Raw genomic sequence first — 16,657 nt, forward strand, 5'->3', positions numbered from 1 at the left:
AATGCCAATGAGTGCTTGCATGTATTCAATTCTGGATTAAGGAGAGAGAGAGATACAGAGAGAGTTACAGAGAGAGAGAGAGATACACACACACACACACACATATTGATAGATAGAGGGATATACATAGTGATATAGAGATACAGAGAGACATATGGTTTTTATTATTATAAACAGCAAAGAAAACAACCAGTGGCAGCAATCCAAGCAGCATACCTGAGTATGAGATATGAGTTGTTGAAACAAAACCGTCTCTTGACGGTTTAATCGATGTGTCAATGTAGTGCAGTAAAATAGTCCGAACACAACATATCCAAGTAATGAGTGAGCAACAAAACAATGATCTACACAAAGATGTATCTCCTTCAAAGACTTCTCATGGGCCTCCAGCACCAGCCAATATGACATATATCGAGGAGATGTCAGAAAAACGCAACTGATATTTATTACATACAACGCAGATGATACGTAGCACAATCAGACATGTCCACAAAAATGTTATTGGTTCTGCAATGTTGAAAATAACTTGAGAGACACATACAGAATGTGGGATCCTTGGTAGTATTTACGGTTTTTACATTTTTGTGGTAGTTGCAGTTATAGTTGGAAAAAGGGACCCGATGAACATGCTATTCGGCTCAAAACCCTTTCTGTGTTCAAATAAATTCCCCATGGCAAAATATAAAAGTTGCTGATATTCCTTTCTATTTGTATAATTACTTGCCAAACTCCTATAGTCCCTTATCAACAGGGACAAGGTCAGGGAACATATAAATGAAATTATACAAAAGGTTGTTGACCATAGCTATAAAATACAGTACCAGTCAAATGTTTGGACACACCTACTCATTCAAGAGTATTTCTTTATTTTTACTATTTTCCACATTGTAGAATAACAGTGATGACTTCAAAGCTATAAAATAACACATATGGAATCAAGTAGTAACAAAAAAAGTGTTAAACAAATCAAAATACATTTATACCTCAGATTCTTCTAAGTAGCCACACATTGCCTTGATGACAACTTTGCACACTTTTGCCATTCTCTCAATCAGCTTCATGAGTAAGTCCCCTGGAATGCTTTTCCAACAGTCTTAAAGGAGATACCACATATGCTGAGCACTTATTGACTGCTTTTCCTTCGCTATACTGTCCAACTCCTCCCAAACCATCCCAATTGACTTGAGGTTGGGTGCTTGTGGAGGCCAGGTCATCAGATGCACTCTCCTTCTTGGTCAAAGAGCCCTTACACAGCCTGGAGGTGTGTTATGGATCATTGTCCTGTTGAAAAACAATTAATATTCCCACTAAGCGCAAACTAGATGGGATGGCGTATCCCTACAGAATGCTGTGCTAGCCTTGCTGGTTGAATGTGCCTTCTGTGAAATAATCCATTCAAAAACTCAGCATCATACAAAAACAAGGCGGTTGGAAGAAAAAATACAATTTGGACTCATCAGTATAAAGAACAAACATTTTATGTAAATGTTGTCTAGTTTCTTATGTCCTTAGTGGCTTCTTTGCAGCAATTTGACCATGAAGGCCTGATTTACACAATCTCCTCTGAAAAGTTGACGTTGAGATCTGTACATTAGCTGAAATCCGAAGCATTCATTTGGGCTACAATCTGAGATTTTGTTAATAACGGATTTCTGAGGCTGGTAACTCAAACAAACTTATCCTATGCAGCAGAGTTAACTCTGGGTCTTCTTTTCCTGTGGTGGTGAGAGACAGATTCATCAAAGTACTTGATGGTTTTAGCGAATGCACTTGAAGAAACTTTCAAAGATCTGGAAATGTGTCCAGATTGACTGACCTTCATGTCTTTAAGTAATGATGGTCTGTCATTTCTCTTTGATTATTTCAGCTTTTCATGACATAATATGCACTAATGCAGTACAGACATAATGACAGTATTTTGTATACTAACCTTACCTTATCACAACACAACTGAACGCATTAAGAAAGAAATTCCCAAAATTGATTTTTAACAAGGCACACCTGTTAATTGAAATGCATTCCAGGTGAGTACTTCATGAGGCTGGTTGAGAGAATGCAGAGTGTGCAAAGATGTAATCAAGACAAAGTGTGGTTACTTAGAGTAATCTAAAATATAAATGTATTTTGGTCTGTTAAACGGTTTTTTTACTACCTGATTTCATGTGTCATTTCATAATATTGAAGTCATCACTGTTCACTGTTCAATTTGGAAATAAGTGAAACTAAAGAAATACCCTGGGTGTCCCCAAACTTTTGACTGGTACAGTATTTTGCTACATGCTTAAAATACCCATCCCCACAACAAGGAACATACTTCTGAAGTTTAAATCAACCGCAGATATGATTAACCAGCCTGGAAAAGGACCCACATGCATCTGGCCTCCGTGCACAGCGAGGAGGATGGTTTGACAGGTAAAAATGTCTTCAGTAGTCTAATGATGTCTAGATGGCAACAGCCTCCAAGCGTCTTATGAGACCCTACACTTCAATACAGCGCCTTTAAGACAGTAAGCAAATAGTTTGTGGTTGGATTGTAAAGGGTCCTTTGCCTATGTCTTTGAGATTGGTAAAGAGTTTGGAGGGAACAATTGTGTTGAATGCTGAACTGAAGTCAATGGACAGCATTCTCCCATAAAGTATGTGTTCCTTTTCTCTAGATGTGTTGCGGCAATGTTAACGGTAATGGAAAAGGCATCCTGGAACATACGCACCAGTGAAAATCCCAACAACCATGGCCATCAACCATGACTGCACAAGAAGTTGCACAGCAGTGACTGTAGCACCACTTGGGGGCCCCATGTACTGAGAATGTTGTTCTATGTATTTCTACGCATAACAGCAGTAAAGGCAAATTTCACTGTCTTTTCAAATCATTTTTAAGTAGGTCCTGAAACTCTATGAAAACTAGAGTTTTCCATATAGATTATTTTCAGGTCCTGGAAACTATGATCTATGATATAACCATTTTAAAATGACTACATTGGTTACCTTAGTGAAAATTGCAAGTAAAGAGTGAAGATTTCAGAGGGAACACTTTAGCAGACTCTCCTACTCTAATGGAGCAATTAGGGCGAATTTTCTTGCTCAAGGAGAGATTTTCTTCTCCTCCTTAGTAATTTTTTTATCATTTTAATGGAGTTTGAAATTTAAATCATTTGTATTTCCAGGCATCAAGATGATATAGCAATAAAAATAAATAAAAATAAATATTCACAAATAAAATGTTTCCTCATTTATGTAATTATTATTGAATTTTCCTATGAAATTAAATATTCCCTGCAGGACAAGGATTGTTACGACCATCAAGAATTAATAATTCACTAAATATGACAAGCAAACTAATTAGAATAACAAGCCCCACTGCTATGCTAACAATGTGGTAGGTGTAAGTATGAACTACATTGAGTAGGACAGAAGCAACCCACAACTTATGAGTTTGTCACAAAGAAATGTTAAACACAGTGTATGTGTATGTGTCCAGGTGTGCTGAAAACAAATTGACATGCTTACTGACAGACAGGATGGACACCATATACTAGTTCTACTTTAAATGGGCTCATACTCTGTCCTTATACACTGGATGACCCTAGTATTAGTCAGATGACTGTCATCGTGCACCTCACTAGTTACTGTCAAGAAAAGGATCACTTTCAGTAATTGATGCTTGTAAGTGGTTATTTTTTAATGTGTGAAACAACAGATAAATCAGAAAGATTACATTTAAACATGCAAACATGCCACAACATTATGACCACTGACAGGTGAAGTGAATAACACTAGAAATCGTGTTATTGTGGCACCTGTCAGTGGGTGGGATATATTAGGCAGCAAGTGAATATTCTCTCCTAAAAGTTGATGTATTAGAAGCAGGAAAAAAGGGCAAGAGTAAGGATCTGGGTGACTTTGACAAGGGCCAAATTGTGATGGCTAGACGACTGGGTCAGAGCATCTCCCAAACTGCACCCCATGTGGGTTGTTCCGGTCTGCAGTGGTCAGTGCCAGTGGTGTAATCTGCGTGATACGCAGGTATATGGCGTATACCCACTTAAAATAGCACAAGGATACGTAACAAGACTGTTTTGTGACAGAACTTCAACACCATCTAACAGAACATCAACACCCGTTTATGTTGCGAAGCACTGATATTTGGACCATTGGAGCTTACGTGGCCTGTGACTTGGATCTGACGTCACCTATCAAGGAACAACAACACAGTTCCTTGGCGGTCATTCTCAGCGCAGGTTTGAAATTATCTAATGTGAATCACTAAAGGAGATATGAAATGAAAGAAAATATATATATTTGTTTCACTTAATTGACTGACAGGTAATACCAGTTGAGATGCCAAAGATTTACATAACACATCTCAAGACAGTTTTGTACTGAATTCTTTCACAACCCAAATGTCCTGAACGTAAGTCGCTAGTAGCAGTATTTTTTTTCATTGATCGCTGTGCTTTCCCACAGCCCAGCAACATCCTCCCGTCTCAGCTTGGTGGACTGGGATTTTGTCATTTTTTTAATACTACTAAAATGCAAGTGTGTTTTTAGTGTGTTTTCCTGATTCACATTTGACATACAGCAGCTACTACTGCCGTTAGGTCACTATATGACTCCAATATCAGTCTTAGAGTGAGGGAAAAGCCATCAGTGAGGGAATTTGTTTTTTGATCCCCTGTTGATTTTGTACGTTTGCCCACTGACAAAGAAATTATCAGTCTATAATATTTGAACAGAGAGAGACAGAATAACAAACAAAAAATCCAGAAAAACACGTGTTATACATTGATTTGCATTTTAATGAGTGAAATAAGTATTCAACCCCTCTTCAAAACATGACTAACTTGGTACTTGGAGGCAAAACCCTTGTTGGCAATCACAGAGGTCAGAAGTTTCTTGTAGTTGGCCACCAGGTTTGCACACATCTCAGGAGGGATTTTGTCCCACTCCTCTTTGCAGATCTTCTCCAAGTCACTAAGGTTTCAAGGCTGACATTTGGCAACTCAAATCTTCAGCTCCCTCCACAGATTTTCTGTGGGAATAAGGTCAGGAGACTCCAGGTCCTTAATGTGCTTCTTCTTGAGCCACTCCTTTGTTGCTTGTTTGTTGTTTTGGGTCATTGCCATGCTGGAATCCCTATCCACGACCCATTTTCAATGATCTGGCTGAGGGAAGGAGGTTCTCACCCAAGATTTGACAGTACATGGCCCTGTCCATCGTCCCTTTGATGCGGTGAAGTTGTCCTGTCCCCTTAGCAGAAAAACACCCCCAACACATGTTTCCACCTCCATATTTGACGGTGGGGAAGGTGTTCTTGGGGTCATAGGCAGCATTCCTCCTCTTCCAAACACAGCGAGTTGAGTTTATGCAAAAGAGCTCGATTTTGGTCTCATCTGACCACAACACTTTCACCCAGTTCTCCTCTGAATCATTCAGATGTTCATTGGGAAACTTCAGACGGGCCTGTACATGTGCTTTCTTGAGCAGGGGACCTTGCGGGCGCTGCAGGATTTCAGTCCTTCACGTAGTAGTGTTACCAATTGTTTTCTTGGTGACTATGGTCCCAGCTGCCTTGAGATCATAGACAAGGTCCTCCCGTGTAGTTCTGGGCTGATTCTTTCTGATCATTTCTTTGTCAGAGGACAAACATACAAAATCAGCAGGGGATCAAATATTTTTTTCTCTCTCTGTAGATAGATGTCACCTGACAGAGCGAGAAGGTGGCAATTCTTTTTACAGTGAGGAATTCCCTTCCAGCACAAACCACTACAGCCTATAGGAATGGTAGCAATTTGATTATAGTGGGAGAGAAAACACTACCAGATATCTCTCAGACAGTTTGGTTGTGGAAGGAGACCCTAACAGTGTGCTGGACCAGTAATTTGACACAAGAATGGGATGGGCTACAGGACAATAGGCAAGCAGCTTGGTGAGAAGGCAACAACTGTTGGCACAATTATTAGAAAATGGAAGATGTTCAAGATGACGGTCAATCTTCCTCGGTCTGGGGCTCCATGCAAGATCCCACCTCGTGGGGCATCAATGATCATGAGGAAGGTGAGGGATCAGCCCAGAACTACATGGCAGGACCTGGTCAATGACCTGAAGAGAGCTGGGACCACAGTCTCAAAGAAAACCATTAGTAACACACTACGCCGTCATGGATTAAAATCCTGCAGCGCACGCAAGGTCCCCCTGCTCAAACCAGCGCATGTCCAGGCCCGTCTGAAGTTTGCCAATGACCATCTGGATGATCCAGAGGAGGAATGGAAGAAGGTCATGTGGTCTGATGAGACAAAAATATAGCTTTTTGTTCTAAACTCCACTCGCCATGTTTGGAGGAAGAAGAAGGAGGAGTACAACCCCAAGAACATCTTCCCAACCGTGAAGCATGGAGGTGGAAACATCATTCTTTGGGGATGCTTTTCTGCAAAGGGGACAGGACGACCGCACCGTATTGAGGGGAGGATGGATGGGGCCATGTATCTCGAGATCTTGGCCAACAACCTCCTTCCCTCAGTAAGAGCATTGAAGACGGGTCGTGGCTGGATCTTCCAGCATGACAATGACCCGAAACACACAGCCAGGGCAACTAAGGAGTGGCTCTGTAATAAGCATCTCAAGATCCTGGAGCCAGTCTCCAGACCTGAACCCAATAGAAAATCTTTGGAGGGAGCTCAAAGTCTGTATTGCCCAGCGACAGCCCCAAAACCTGAAGGCTCTGGAGAAGCTCTGTATGGAGGAGTGGGCCAAAATCCCTGCTGCAGTGTGTGAAAACCTGGTCAAGAAGTACAGGAAACATAAGATCTCTGTAATTGCAAACACAGGTTTCTGTACCAAATATTAAATTCTGCTTTTCTGATGTATCAAATATTTACGCCATGCAATAAAATGCAAATTAATTACTTAAAAATCATACAATGTGATTTTCTGGATTTTTGTTTTAGATTCCGTCACTCACAGTTGAAGAGTACCCATGATAAAAATTACAGACTTCTACATGGTTTGTTAGTGGGAAAACCTGCAAAATCGGCAGTGTATCAAATACTTGTTCTCTCCACTGTATAAGCTTTCAGCCAATCAACATTCAGGGCACAAACCACCAGGTTTTTACTTTGATCATTTGTCTGCACCTAGTATTTTGATCACATCCTGTCCATAAAAAAGTATAACCTGCAGGTCTGTCTGCAGTTTCCTGAACCACACACTTGGTGTTTGAATTACAGTAATGCTTAAGGGCAATGATATGCCAAGGGAACACAGGTTTAGAGCCAGCTAAAGTATATATTTCTTGCCTACCCATAAAGGTCTAAGAAAAATAATTGTGAGGTGACATGCACAAATCATAAGTGTCTGGAACACATTAAATATGTCATATATGAATGAGTTCTTTAACGAACTACCTGCATAAACTATAATTGAGAATTTAGCATTTACTGAAAAAGTGACAGTGATTTACTATCCTCGCAAATGTTTTTCATGTTTTATTGATAGACTGTGCAATAATAGTTGGAGGTAAGTGAATAGAAAGTTGGGTAAAAAAAAAATTTAAATAAGAAATGCAGCCTATCCACAAATCATATAGCATACAGACATACAATATCTTAAATAGGTTGTAGACCAATGCTGAACTTTTTCCAGTAATTGGTATTTTGATCAATTACATAAAAACTTTTACATCAATTATTTATAGGTCTTGTGAGTCGAAACTTGAAGGTTTTGAGAATTCTGTGCAACTTCCGGCACATGTTTAGAGTGAACACTATACTGACTCTTTGAACATAATTTCAGCCAGCATTTCCCATGTGGATTTGCCTAATTTAAAAATAGGTTCAGGCAAGACACTTTTTTGCATTTGTAGTAAATGTTATAGTAAAGGACACCTGAATGGCCTCCTAAAGTCATTGCCTTGAAGTTAGAGTAGCCGAGTCATTTCAAGACTAGGGTTTGAGTCTTTCTTCTGGGTTTGCCCAGGGATCCCTTGATGGGGGCGGCCAGCACCACCCGGGGCTTCTTAGGACCTATCTGTCCTGATGGCTTTCGCTACCTAGTGTCCCCAGGGCTTGGCATTGGGCCCTCTCCTCTTTCCTCTTTACACCCATCACGTTTCCATCAAATCTTCTCATTATGATGTACAATCTTCCTCTTCCGAACAACTAGCCAGAGATTTCTGCTCAATACCAGAACATCAACCACGATAAGACTGTCTCTCCGCTCCTGAGTGCAAAATCCCTGGCATGATCCGTGACATCAACCTTTTGTTGTCCACAAACAGTAATGCAGTGACCAACTCATGCAGGTTCATGCTCTACAACATCTGTATTGTCTTTACCACAGCAAACGGTGAAGAAAAAATTCAGGCACTCTTCATCTCATGTCTGGACTACTGAAACTCTCTGTTAGAAAAGCACCCTGCTTGTGCCATTAAACAACTTGTCCAGAATGCTGCAGCCCACCTGGTGTTCAACCTCCCCAAGTTCTCCCACCTCACCTAACTCCCCCACTTCCTCTGCTGGCTTCCAGTTGAAACTTGCTTTAAGACCATGGTGCTTGCTAACAGAGCAGCAAGGGGAACTGCCCCTACCGACCATCAGACAATGCTAAACCCTACATCCCTACCAAGCTCTTTGTCATTGCTACCTTTGCTTTTTTGATTGTCTTAATCCAACAGGAGGGAAGCTTATGCTTAGCTCAAAGGTCTACTATGTCCTTATACCCCAATGGTGGAACCAGAGTCCATGATGATTTTCAGAAAATGTCTGAAACCCTAGTCTCTTTACCCACATGTGCAGGGTGGAAAAAATAAATAGAAATCTTCAACCCAACTGGCAGAAGGCTGCTGTAGTAGAGTGGTCAGCAGTTGCTTTGGCTACAGCTCATGGGGATCCTAATAAATTTTTCAAAATATCCCAAGAGTTAGCAGATCAGTAGGACCCATACAAATTATATTAGAAATGCATAATGGATTTAAATAGACTAAGTGAACAGCAGTATACATACACATGTAATATATATATATACTGTATACAGTAGATACATACAGTACATACAATAATAATATTGTTAAATCAGGAAATGGATGGATGGAATGGTGGTCCTAACCCATCATATGGCGCAGTTTTGAATTTAACGCCTTTTCCTTTTCAAGCAGGTCGGTGCTGTGGTTTTTATAGGCTTCAAAATCCTATGAAATTGAATACAACGGAGCATGATGACATTTCTGTGGGTATCTAGCTATTTTTCCATTTTGCAGTGTCTGTATGTGTCAACTTACCTTCTTCAACTGGTTGCAAGTCTTGACAGACTCATCAAGAGCATGCTGGAGGTCTTGGACTTTCAGACTGGCATTCACCATAGCTGACTCGCTTTCAAACCTAAAGTAGAGACATCATTTATTTACAGACCTTACATTATCTGGACAAAAGTGTCGGACAGTATTTTAATCAACTGCATACCGTTGTTCAGCATCAGCCCTGGCTTTTTCAGCCTCTTGCTTTTTTGTCTCCAACTGCTGGACTTCCACCTGTTTGTCCTTTCAAAGGAAAACATATTGTGATTTGGCTGGCCAGCTTCCACATCTGACATTTAGTTCAGAAAAAGTATGTTTTATGCAGTACCTGTATTATTTTCCCTCTTTGCATCGATAGATCCAAGAATTTGTCCTTTTCCTTGGCCAAGACAGCAATTTCTTTGTGCATCTGTGTCTCTCTCATTAAGTCTCTCTGTCTTGCTGCATGAAGCCGTTGATCAAGCTCTGATCAACAGAAAATAATTAAATAGTTTTTTCCCATTTGGGACATATTTTTTAGAAAGCAAATTATGAAGCCAAAGTTTGGGAAAGCTTTTGGCTGCCAGACACACCTGTGCACATTGCTAATGAATCCTTTAGCTGTCTTTGAGAATCACGCAATTCATCTTGTAAAGATGTCTCCTTAGTTTGGTGGAGACCCATGAGTTCTTTCAGTTTAGTATGGAATTCAGTTGTTTTTTCCCTGTTGTGAGAACATGTAAGCATTTAATAACACTCCTGCAATGAACATTCAAACAAAAGTAATTTAACATTCAGTAAGTGCAGCCTACAATCAAAATAGCAAAAGAGCAAGGTTCTGACGATGTTAATAGAAAGGGTAAAACTGAAAGCAGGGTTATGATAATGTAATTATAAAATGAACAATGTACTTGATTTAATATAACAAGCCCCACCACTGCTATGCTAAAAATGTGGTAGGTGTACATATGAAATTCATTGACTAGGACAGAAGCAACCTACAATTTATGAATTTGCCTTCTAATCAAAAAGAAATGTTAAACACAGTGTATGTGTATGTGTCCAGGTGTGCTGAAAACAAATTGACATGCTTACTGACAGACAGGATGGACATCATATACTAGTTCTACTTTAAATGGGCTCATACTCTGTCCTTATACACTGGATGACCCTAGTATTAGTCAGAGGACTGTCATCGTGCACCTCACTAGTTACTTACTTTAAGAAAGGGATCATATTAATGTATCTGATCATTGTTGATTATATAAACACACATTTACCAGCTGTTTCAGTAAAACTAAATAATTGTACTATATAATATATACTATATATATATATATATATATATATATATATATATATATATATATATATATACACTCTCACCTAAAGGATTATTAGGAACACCTGTTCAATTTCTCATTAATGCAATTATCTAATCAACCAATCACATGGCAGTTGCTTCAATGCATTTAGGGGTGTGGTCCTGGTCAAGACAATCTCCTGAACTCCAAACTGAATGTCAGAATGGGAAAGAAAGGTGATTTAAGCAATTTTGAGCGTGGCATGGTTGTAGGTGCCAGACGGGCCGGTCTGAGTATTTCACCATCTGCTCAGTTACTGGGATTTTCACGCACAGCCATTTCTAGGGTTTACAAAGAATGGTGTGAAAAGGGAAAAACATCCAGTATGCGGCAGTCCTGTGGGCAAAAATGCCTTGTTGATGCTAGAGGTCAGAGGAGAATGGCCCGACTGATTCAAGCTGATAGAAGAGCAACTTTGACTCAAATACACCACTCGTTACAACCGAGGTATGCAGCAAAGCATTTGTGAAGCCACAACACGCACAACCTTGAGGGGGATGGGCTACAACAGCAGAAGACCCCACCGGGTACCACTCATCTCCACTACAAATAGGAAAAAGAGGCTACAATTTGCACGAGCTCACCAAAATTGGACAGTTGAAGACTGGAAGAATGTTGCCTGGTCTGATGAGTCTCGTTTTCTGTTGAGACATTCAGATGGTAGAATTTTGGCGTAAACAGAATGAGAACATGGATCCATCATGCCTTGTTACCACTGTGCAGGCTGGTGGTGTTGGTGTAATGGTGTGGGGGATGTTTTCTTGGCACACTTTAGACCCCTTAGGGCCAATTGGGCATCGTTTAAATGCCACGGCCTACCTGAGCATTGTTTCTGACCATGTCCATCCCTTTATGACCACCATGTACCCATCCTCTGATGACTACTTCCAGCAGGATAATGCACCATGTCACAAAGCTCGAATCAAATTTAAATTGGTTTCTTGAACATGACAATGAGTTCACTGTACTGAAATGGCCCCCACAGTCACCAGATCTCAACCCAATAGAGCATCTTTGGGATGTGGTGGAACGGGAGCTTCGTGCCCTGGATGTGCATCCCACAAATCTCCATCAACTGCAAGATGTTATCCTATCAATATGGGCCAACATTTCTAAAGAATGCTTTCAGCACCTTGTTGAATCAATGCCACATAGAATTAAGCCAGTTCTGAAGGCGAAAGGGGGTCAAAAACAGTATTAGTATGGAGTTCCTAATAATCCTTTAGGTGAGTGTATATATATATATATATATATATATATATATATATATATATATATATACAGAGAGAGAGAGAGAGAGAGAGAGACAAAGAGAGAGAAAGAGAGGAGAGAAAGAGAGAGAAAGATAGCAATGTCAGATTAAATGCAGCCTGTATCAAAATATAAAAATATATTTTACTGGTATTCATTATTAAGACTTCTGTGTTGCTCAGCGAGGTATTTTAATTCTTGTGTTAATTTCAGAATAACAGCCTCTTTATCTTGTAGATCTTTAGAGAAAAGTTTCTCGTTGTCCTCCTGAAGTCGTTGGTTTTCCAGTTTTAGTTTGGCATTCTGTCTTTTAAACTCGTCCTTGAAATTGATCAGTTCTTGATGGTTGGCTGCCAGACTCATAAATCTTTGCTCCAACTGCATGGATCTCTTCTTTTCATTGTCAAGTTCTTTTTGCTTCTTTGCTCTAAGGTTTTCTAATTCAGAGTTGATCTCCTCTAGAGCTTGACAGCGAAGAAGCATCTCATCTGCTCTTTGTTTCAAAATGCAAATCAAACTTGATTGCTCGTCAATCCTTGACCGCAACATCCCAGACTCTGTCCTCTCATCTTCAGAAAGACTGCGGAGTTTCTCTAAAGACTTCTGAACATCGTCCATTTCCTGGAGAAGAGAATAAGCAATGTGAAATCCCTGAACCTGTAGCCTAGCAGATGCACATTAAACACCCACGTTACAGTGATACTTCCAATTTTCCTTTTGTGTTACTGGGGACTAGGTGTATGGTTAACCAATGTATGTTGTATTCATTTTATTCTAAAGAACAATGAATTAGGCCTATCAAATCTTTTTTTAGGGTATATAAATCTACCTCTGTACCATATTTAGTGTGCTTATTCCAAAATGGATCCTCTGAACTATAAAATGTTTTACTGGAATATTACTATTTTCTCTTCTCTTTTGTATAAAATTCTCTTTGCCATTTATATTATTTGAGTGTTTCTAATATAAGTGCTACTGCAAGTAAACTGCCAATTTATATGGCCTGTTGTAACACCAGATGATATTCATGCCCCTAGTTTGTTATACCAAGTGCTCTTTTGTTACCCATAAAGACAATTTTCTAATTGAGATTTACATATTGCCATTAACCTGTTTACCTGTTTGTTTATTCACCTGGCACTATACCTATATATATGTGTACCTTTCATATTTATTTCTCTCTTCCGAGTAGACAACCAAACTAACCAACCAGGACTAAAATGCCACAAATCCAAGACAAATGCTTTTCCACCTGTGCCTTTGATTTGCTTCTGAGTGTAACTGTCTTTTGATAATAGATGAACCATTTCAAGCTCCTCGTTGCATTCTGACTGATGCCCCATGGTGGCAGCAAAGACCTGAGCTAGGTAGTCTTCATACAATCACACCCCGGTTTGGTTCCAAAAAATGAAATGCCAACAATTAGTGAATGGATTCTTCTGCAAACTAATCTAATAATAGCTAATGAGAAACATAATACCTGAACATTGGCAAAAGCAGGTACACCAACACAAGATAACTCATCAAAAACATCAGTAAAGCGCAATATGCATGTGAAGTCTATATTCATTTTATAGGCCAAATGCTAAAACTCTATGTTTCCTTTAGTGCTTCTGTCAGAGGTGCATTTAAAAAGTTTAGTTTGTTTTATGTTCTGCAGCTAATACCTTCTATTTTATTTGTCATTAATACACCCCACATGCGTACTTCTGACTCTCATAAATAAGGTTGCGCCTGTAGCACAGTAGGCTACTTTTGAAATAGTTATTCGGTACTGTAAAATGGAGTAACAGGTAGTAGCCATTTAGAAAAATAGATGCCTTGCCCTCAGGGGTAAATCTGGGGTGGCTAAATATCCAAATACACCTATGTGACCAGAGGTTTCAAACCCAGAGTTGCAAGACTGTGATAAATCATTCAAAATGTATCTTAAAATAGAAATCTTCCAAAAATAATAGGTCACATAATAAAATTATTATTAATGGGTACAATTATACGAAATTGGTACAATTATAGACACCATGGAACTAGTTATAACTTGCCTTGCAGTGCAGTGTTTTCTTTTAAGTGCTTTTTACACGACTTTCCCCAGGTAGCAGCCCTCTCTACCAACTTTGGGTGTTTTTTGTCTGTGTCCCCCCTTTAAAGAGTACCAAACGTATTTGGACTATAGGCTTCACAGTTGCATCATAGTGCTCAAAAGACATGTCAATGTCTAGTCTTGATTCTAGGATTTGCATTCGCATTCAGAGTTGGTTGCTGGTATCTGAAGAAGTGTCAATGCAAGTCAAGCTGGCCAATATAATTAGAAAATAATAATAATAAAGAAATCAGAATAAATTGACCAGGGACAGCCAAAACAATAAGCCTGCCAACATAAACAGTTTGAACCGCATGAATCGCAAATGACCTGATAGACCTGGGAAGTAAGACAGGTCAGGAATGTGTCAGCCACTAATGTTCAAAGAAGACTTCCCCAGCCAAATTACAGAAGCTAGACTGCAAGCTGCAAAAAAACTAGTTGGTCTCAAAAACCAGAAGGCCTAAAGAGCCTGCTGACTTCTGGAAAAAGTTATTGTGGACAGATGAGATCAATAAAACCAATTGTGATGGCAAAAGGAAATTGAGTAGGGAAAAAACTGGCATACCAACTGTGAAATAAGGTGAAGGGTGGGTTTATATTTTTGACATGTATGGCTGCCACTGGAACGGGCTCACTTGTCTTCTTTTGTTCACATGTTTTACATTATTCATGATGTAACTGCTAACAGCAGGTGAAGGAAGAATTCCGAAGCATACAGAAACATCTTGTCTGCACAGATCCAACCAAATGCCTCAAAACCTATTGGATAGCACTTCACCTTGTGTAACAGATTTGCTCTGACCCAACCCCCCCCCCCTCGAACCAGCAATCCTCTGAATACAATGACGACTGTCACCAATGAAGCATTGATTCATTACCATCCCCCTACAGATGCTGCGGTCCTTGAGAAGGCAAGAGAAACAACTACTTCAAGGTCTCAGAGTGAGTGAAGATTTGCTAGAGATTGAAAGGCTACTGACCGCTAACGGACTAACCATTTCACACCTGTTTACACTTCCACCAGGATAATGAACCTATACATATCGCTAAAGCAAACAAAGTTTTTCCTGGGACAAAAATTGTAATGTTCTTGACTGGCCAAGTGAATCAACTGACCTGAATTCATTTGCACATGAATATCAATTGCTGAAAACTACACTGATGTCAAAAATGCCCTGAAACAAAGAGGAATTGAAAATGGCTGCAGTAAAGGCCTGGCAGAGCATCACCAGGGAAGAAACCATGTGTCCGGGGATGAGAAAAAGGCCTACAATTCCTACATGGTTCAAAATGTATGGACTAAAATATGTACCCACAATTTCAAGATGACAGTATACAAAATCATTCCACTGCCAATATATTTATAATTTGTATGATCTTTTTTTCAGTACTGACCTCATAACTTACACACTGATTAGAATGTACTTGCAATTAAACTGTGTGGTTGTTTCACTAAGTTATTTTCAAATGTATGCACTTAGTGGTAGTGGCTCTGGATAAGAGTGTGTGCTAAATGACTAAAATGTAATCATGGTTCATTTCAATACAATGTCCAGGAGTATAGAGCTAAACCAACAAAGTCTGTGCCTCTGTCCAAATACTAATGGACTGCACAATATGCGATATGGTAAGATGGTATCACATTCGTAAGTTCAGAGAACAAGTCTACATAAAGTAATAATGAATATTCATGTTGGACATTAATGCAATAATAAAGAACATTCATGTTAAAAAAAATGACTATTTTTTGGTACTGAATTTGTTCATGGCGTACAGTAGGCATAAAGTACAGTGGAATTTGTAAAGACAGTTTTAATGTAGGCACAGACATCTAGATCGCAATCTGGTTTAGCTGCCCCACTTATTCAAACTCAAAATCCAAACTTCCTTCAATAATGTAAACTCTTAATTTATATAGCTAGCTAACATTAGCTCAATCTGGAAAGATAACCATACATTATCTTGAAAATAATACTAAACCAGGTGTATATGTATCTTACGCATTTGCTTTCTCTTATCTTCTGTAGGACTGTTGGACTTCTATGGGGTGCTGCCATGTCGACTGCCTTCTTGAGAAAAAAGGTATTGTATCGAGATTGGTGCGCAAATCCGTATCGTTATCTGTGCAAGCTAGGTAGCTACAGGTAGCTACTCTACTACTTGTTCTTGTTGGAGAGCCCCAAAGTTTTAGGTGTTGCTACAGGCAACAGTCCTTTCCGTTGACTTCCCCATTAAACATGAATCCCGTCAATCCCTTTTTAAATTGTATTCACAGCTATTTCTTCGGAGCGGAGGCATACAGTAAAAAACCATGTTTAATCGGAAACGTAGCTACATTTTAAAAATAACAAATATTTTGCCTTGCGAAAGTCAGGAGCATTTATGACGCGCTGAAGAGAGAAACTTGAGAAAGGATTTGGTTATTCGTCAGCTCATGAATGAGAATAGATTATTATTTTCTTATTCTTTGCTTAGTAATTTAAAATTACCAGTGACTCCGTATATGCAATTGTCATTATTATTTTTATTCAGTAAAAACAGTTAATCAAACATACATCGCTCTATATTAAACATGGCCATATTAAATTAATATGTAAAATGAGACAATACGAACATAAACAAAAAATGTGTTTTTAACAAAGGACAACGTTCTAACTTAACCAGATAGTAATTTTCCAAGGAAAATTGTGA

At 39.2% G+C, this 16,657-nt stretch overlaps 1 protein-coding gene across 1 annotated transcript; it reads right to left on the reverse strand.

The window, feature by feature from the left end:
* Window positions 1-9,078: 9,078 nt before the first annotated feature.
* zgc:172182 (coiled-coil domain-containing protein 89) lies at window positions 9,079-16,325 on the reverse strand. Its single transcript, XM_010890974.3, has 7 exons — window positions 15,967-16,325; window positions 12,032-12,504; window positions 9,862-9,992; window positions 9,618-9,754; window positions 9,456-9,532; window positions 9,275-9,374; window positions 9,079-9,184 (listed from the first exon to the last, which is right to left on the reverse strand). Exons 1-7 carry the CDS (start codon window positions 16,021-16,023, stop codon window positions 9,098-9,100), a joined length of 1,062 nt encoding a protein of 353 aa, XP_010889276.1. The 5' UTR covers window positions 16,024-16,325; the 3' UTR covers window positions 9,079-9,097.
* Window positions 16,326-16,657: the final 332 nt, after the last annotated feature.

The sequence above is a fragment of the Esox lucius genome, chromosome 16 (genome assembly GCF_011004845.1).
Source record: "Esox lucius isolate fEsoLuc1 chromosome 16, fEsoLuc1.pri, whole genome shotgun sequence".
Taxonomy (NCBI): Eukaryota; Metazoa; Chordata; class Actinopteri; order Esociformes; family Esocidae; genus Esox; species Esox lucius.

Bases quoted from the DNA above. Each gene is read 5' to 3' on its own strand.
- zgc:172182 (XM_010890974.3), bottom strand. From the start codon at position 16,023: ATGGCAGCACCCCATAGAAGTCCAACAGTCCTACAGAAGATAAGAGAA. The intron at 9,993-12,031 runs GTAAAATATATT...TTCTCACAACAG, and splicing joins AGTCTTAATAATGAATACCA to GGAAAAAACAACTGAATTCC. The intron at 9,755-9,861 runs GTGTGTCTGGCA...TCTGTTGATCAG, and splicing joins TTCATTAGCAATGTGCACAG to AGCTTGATCAACGGCTTCAT.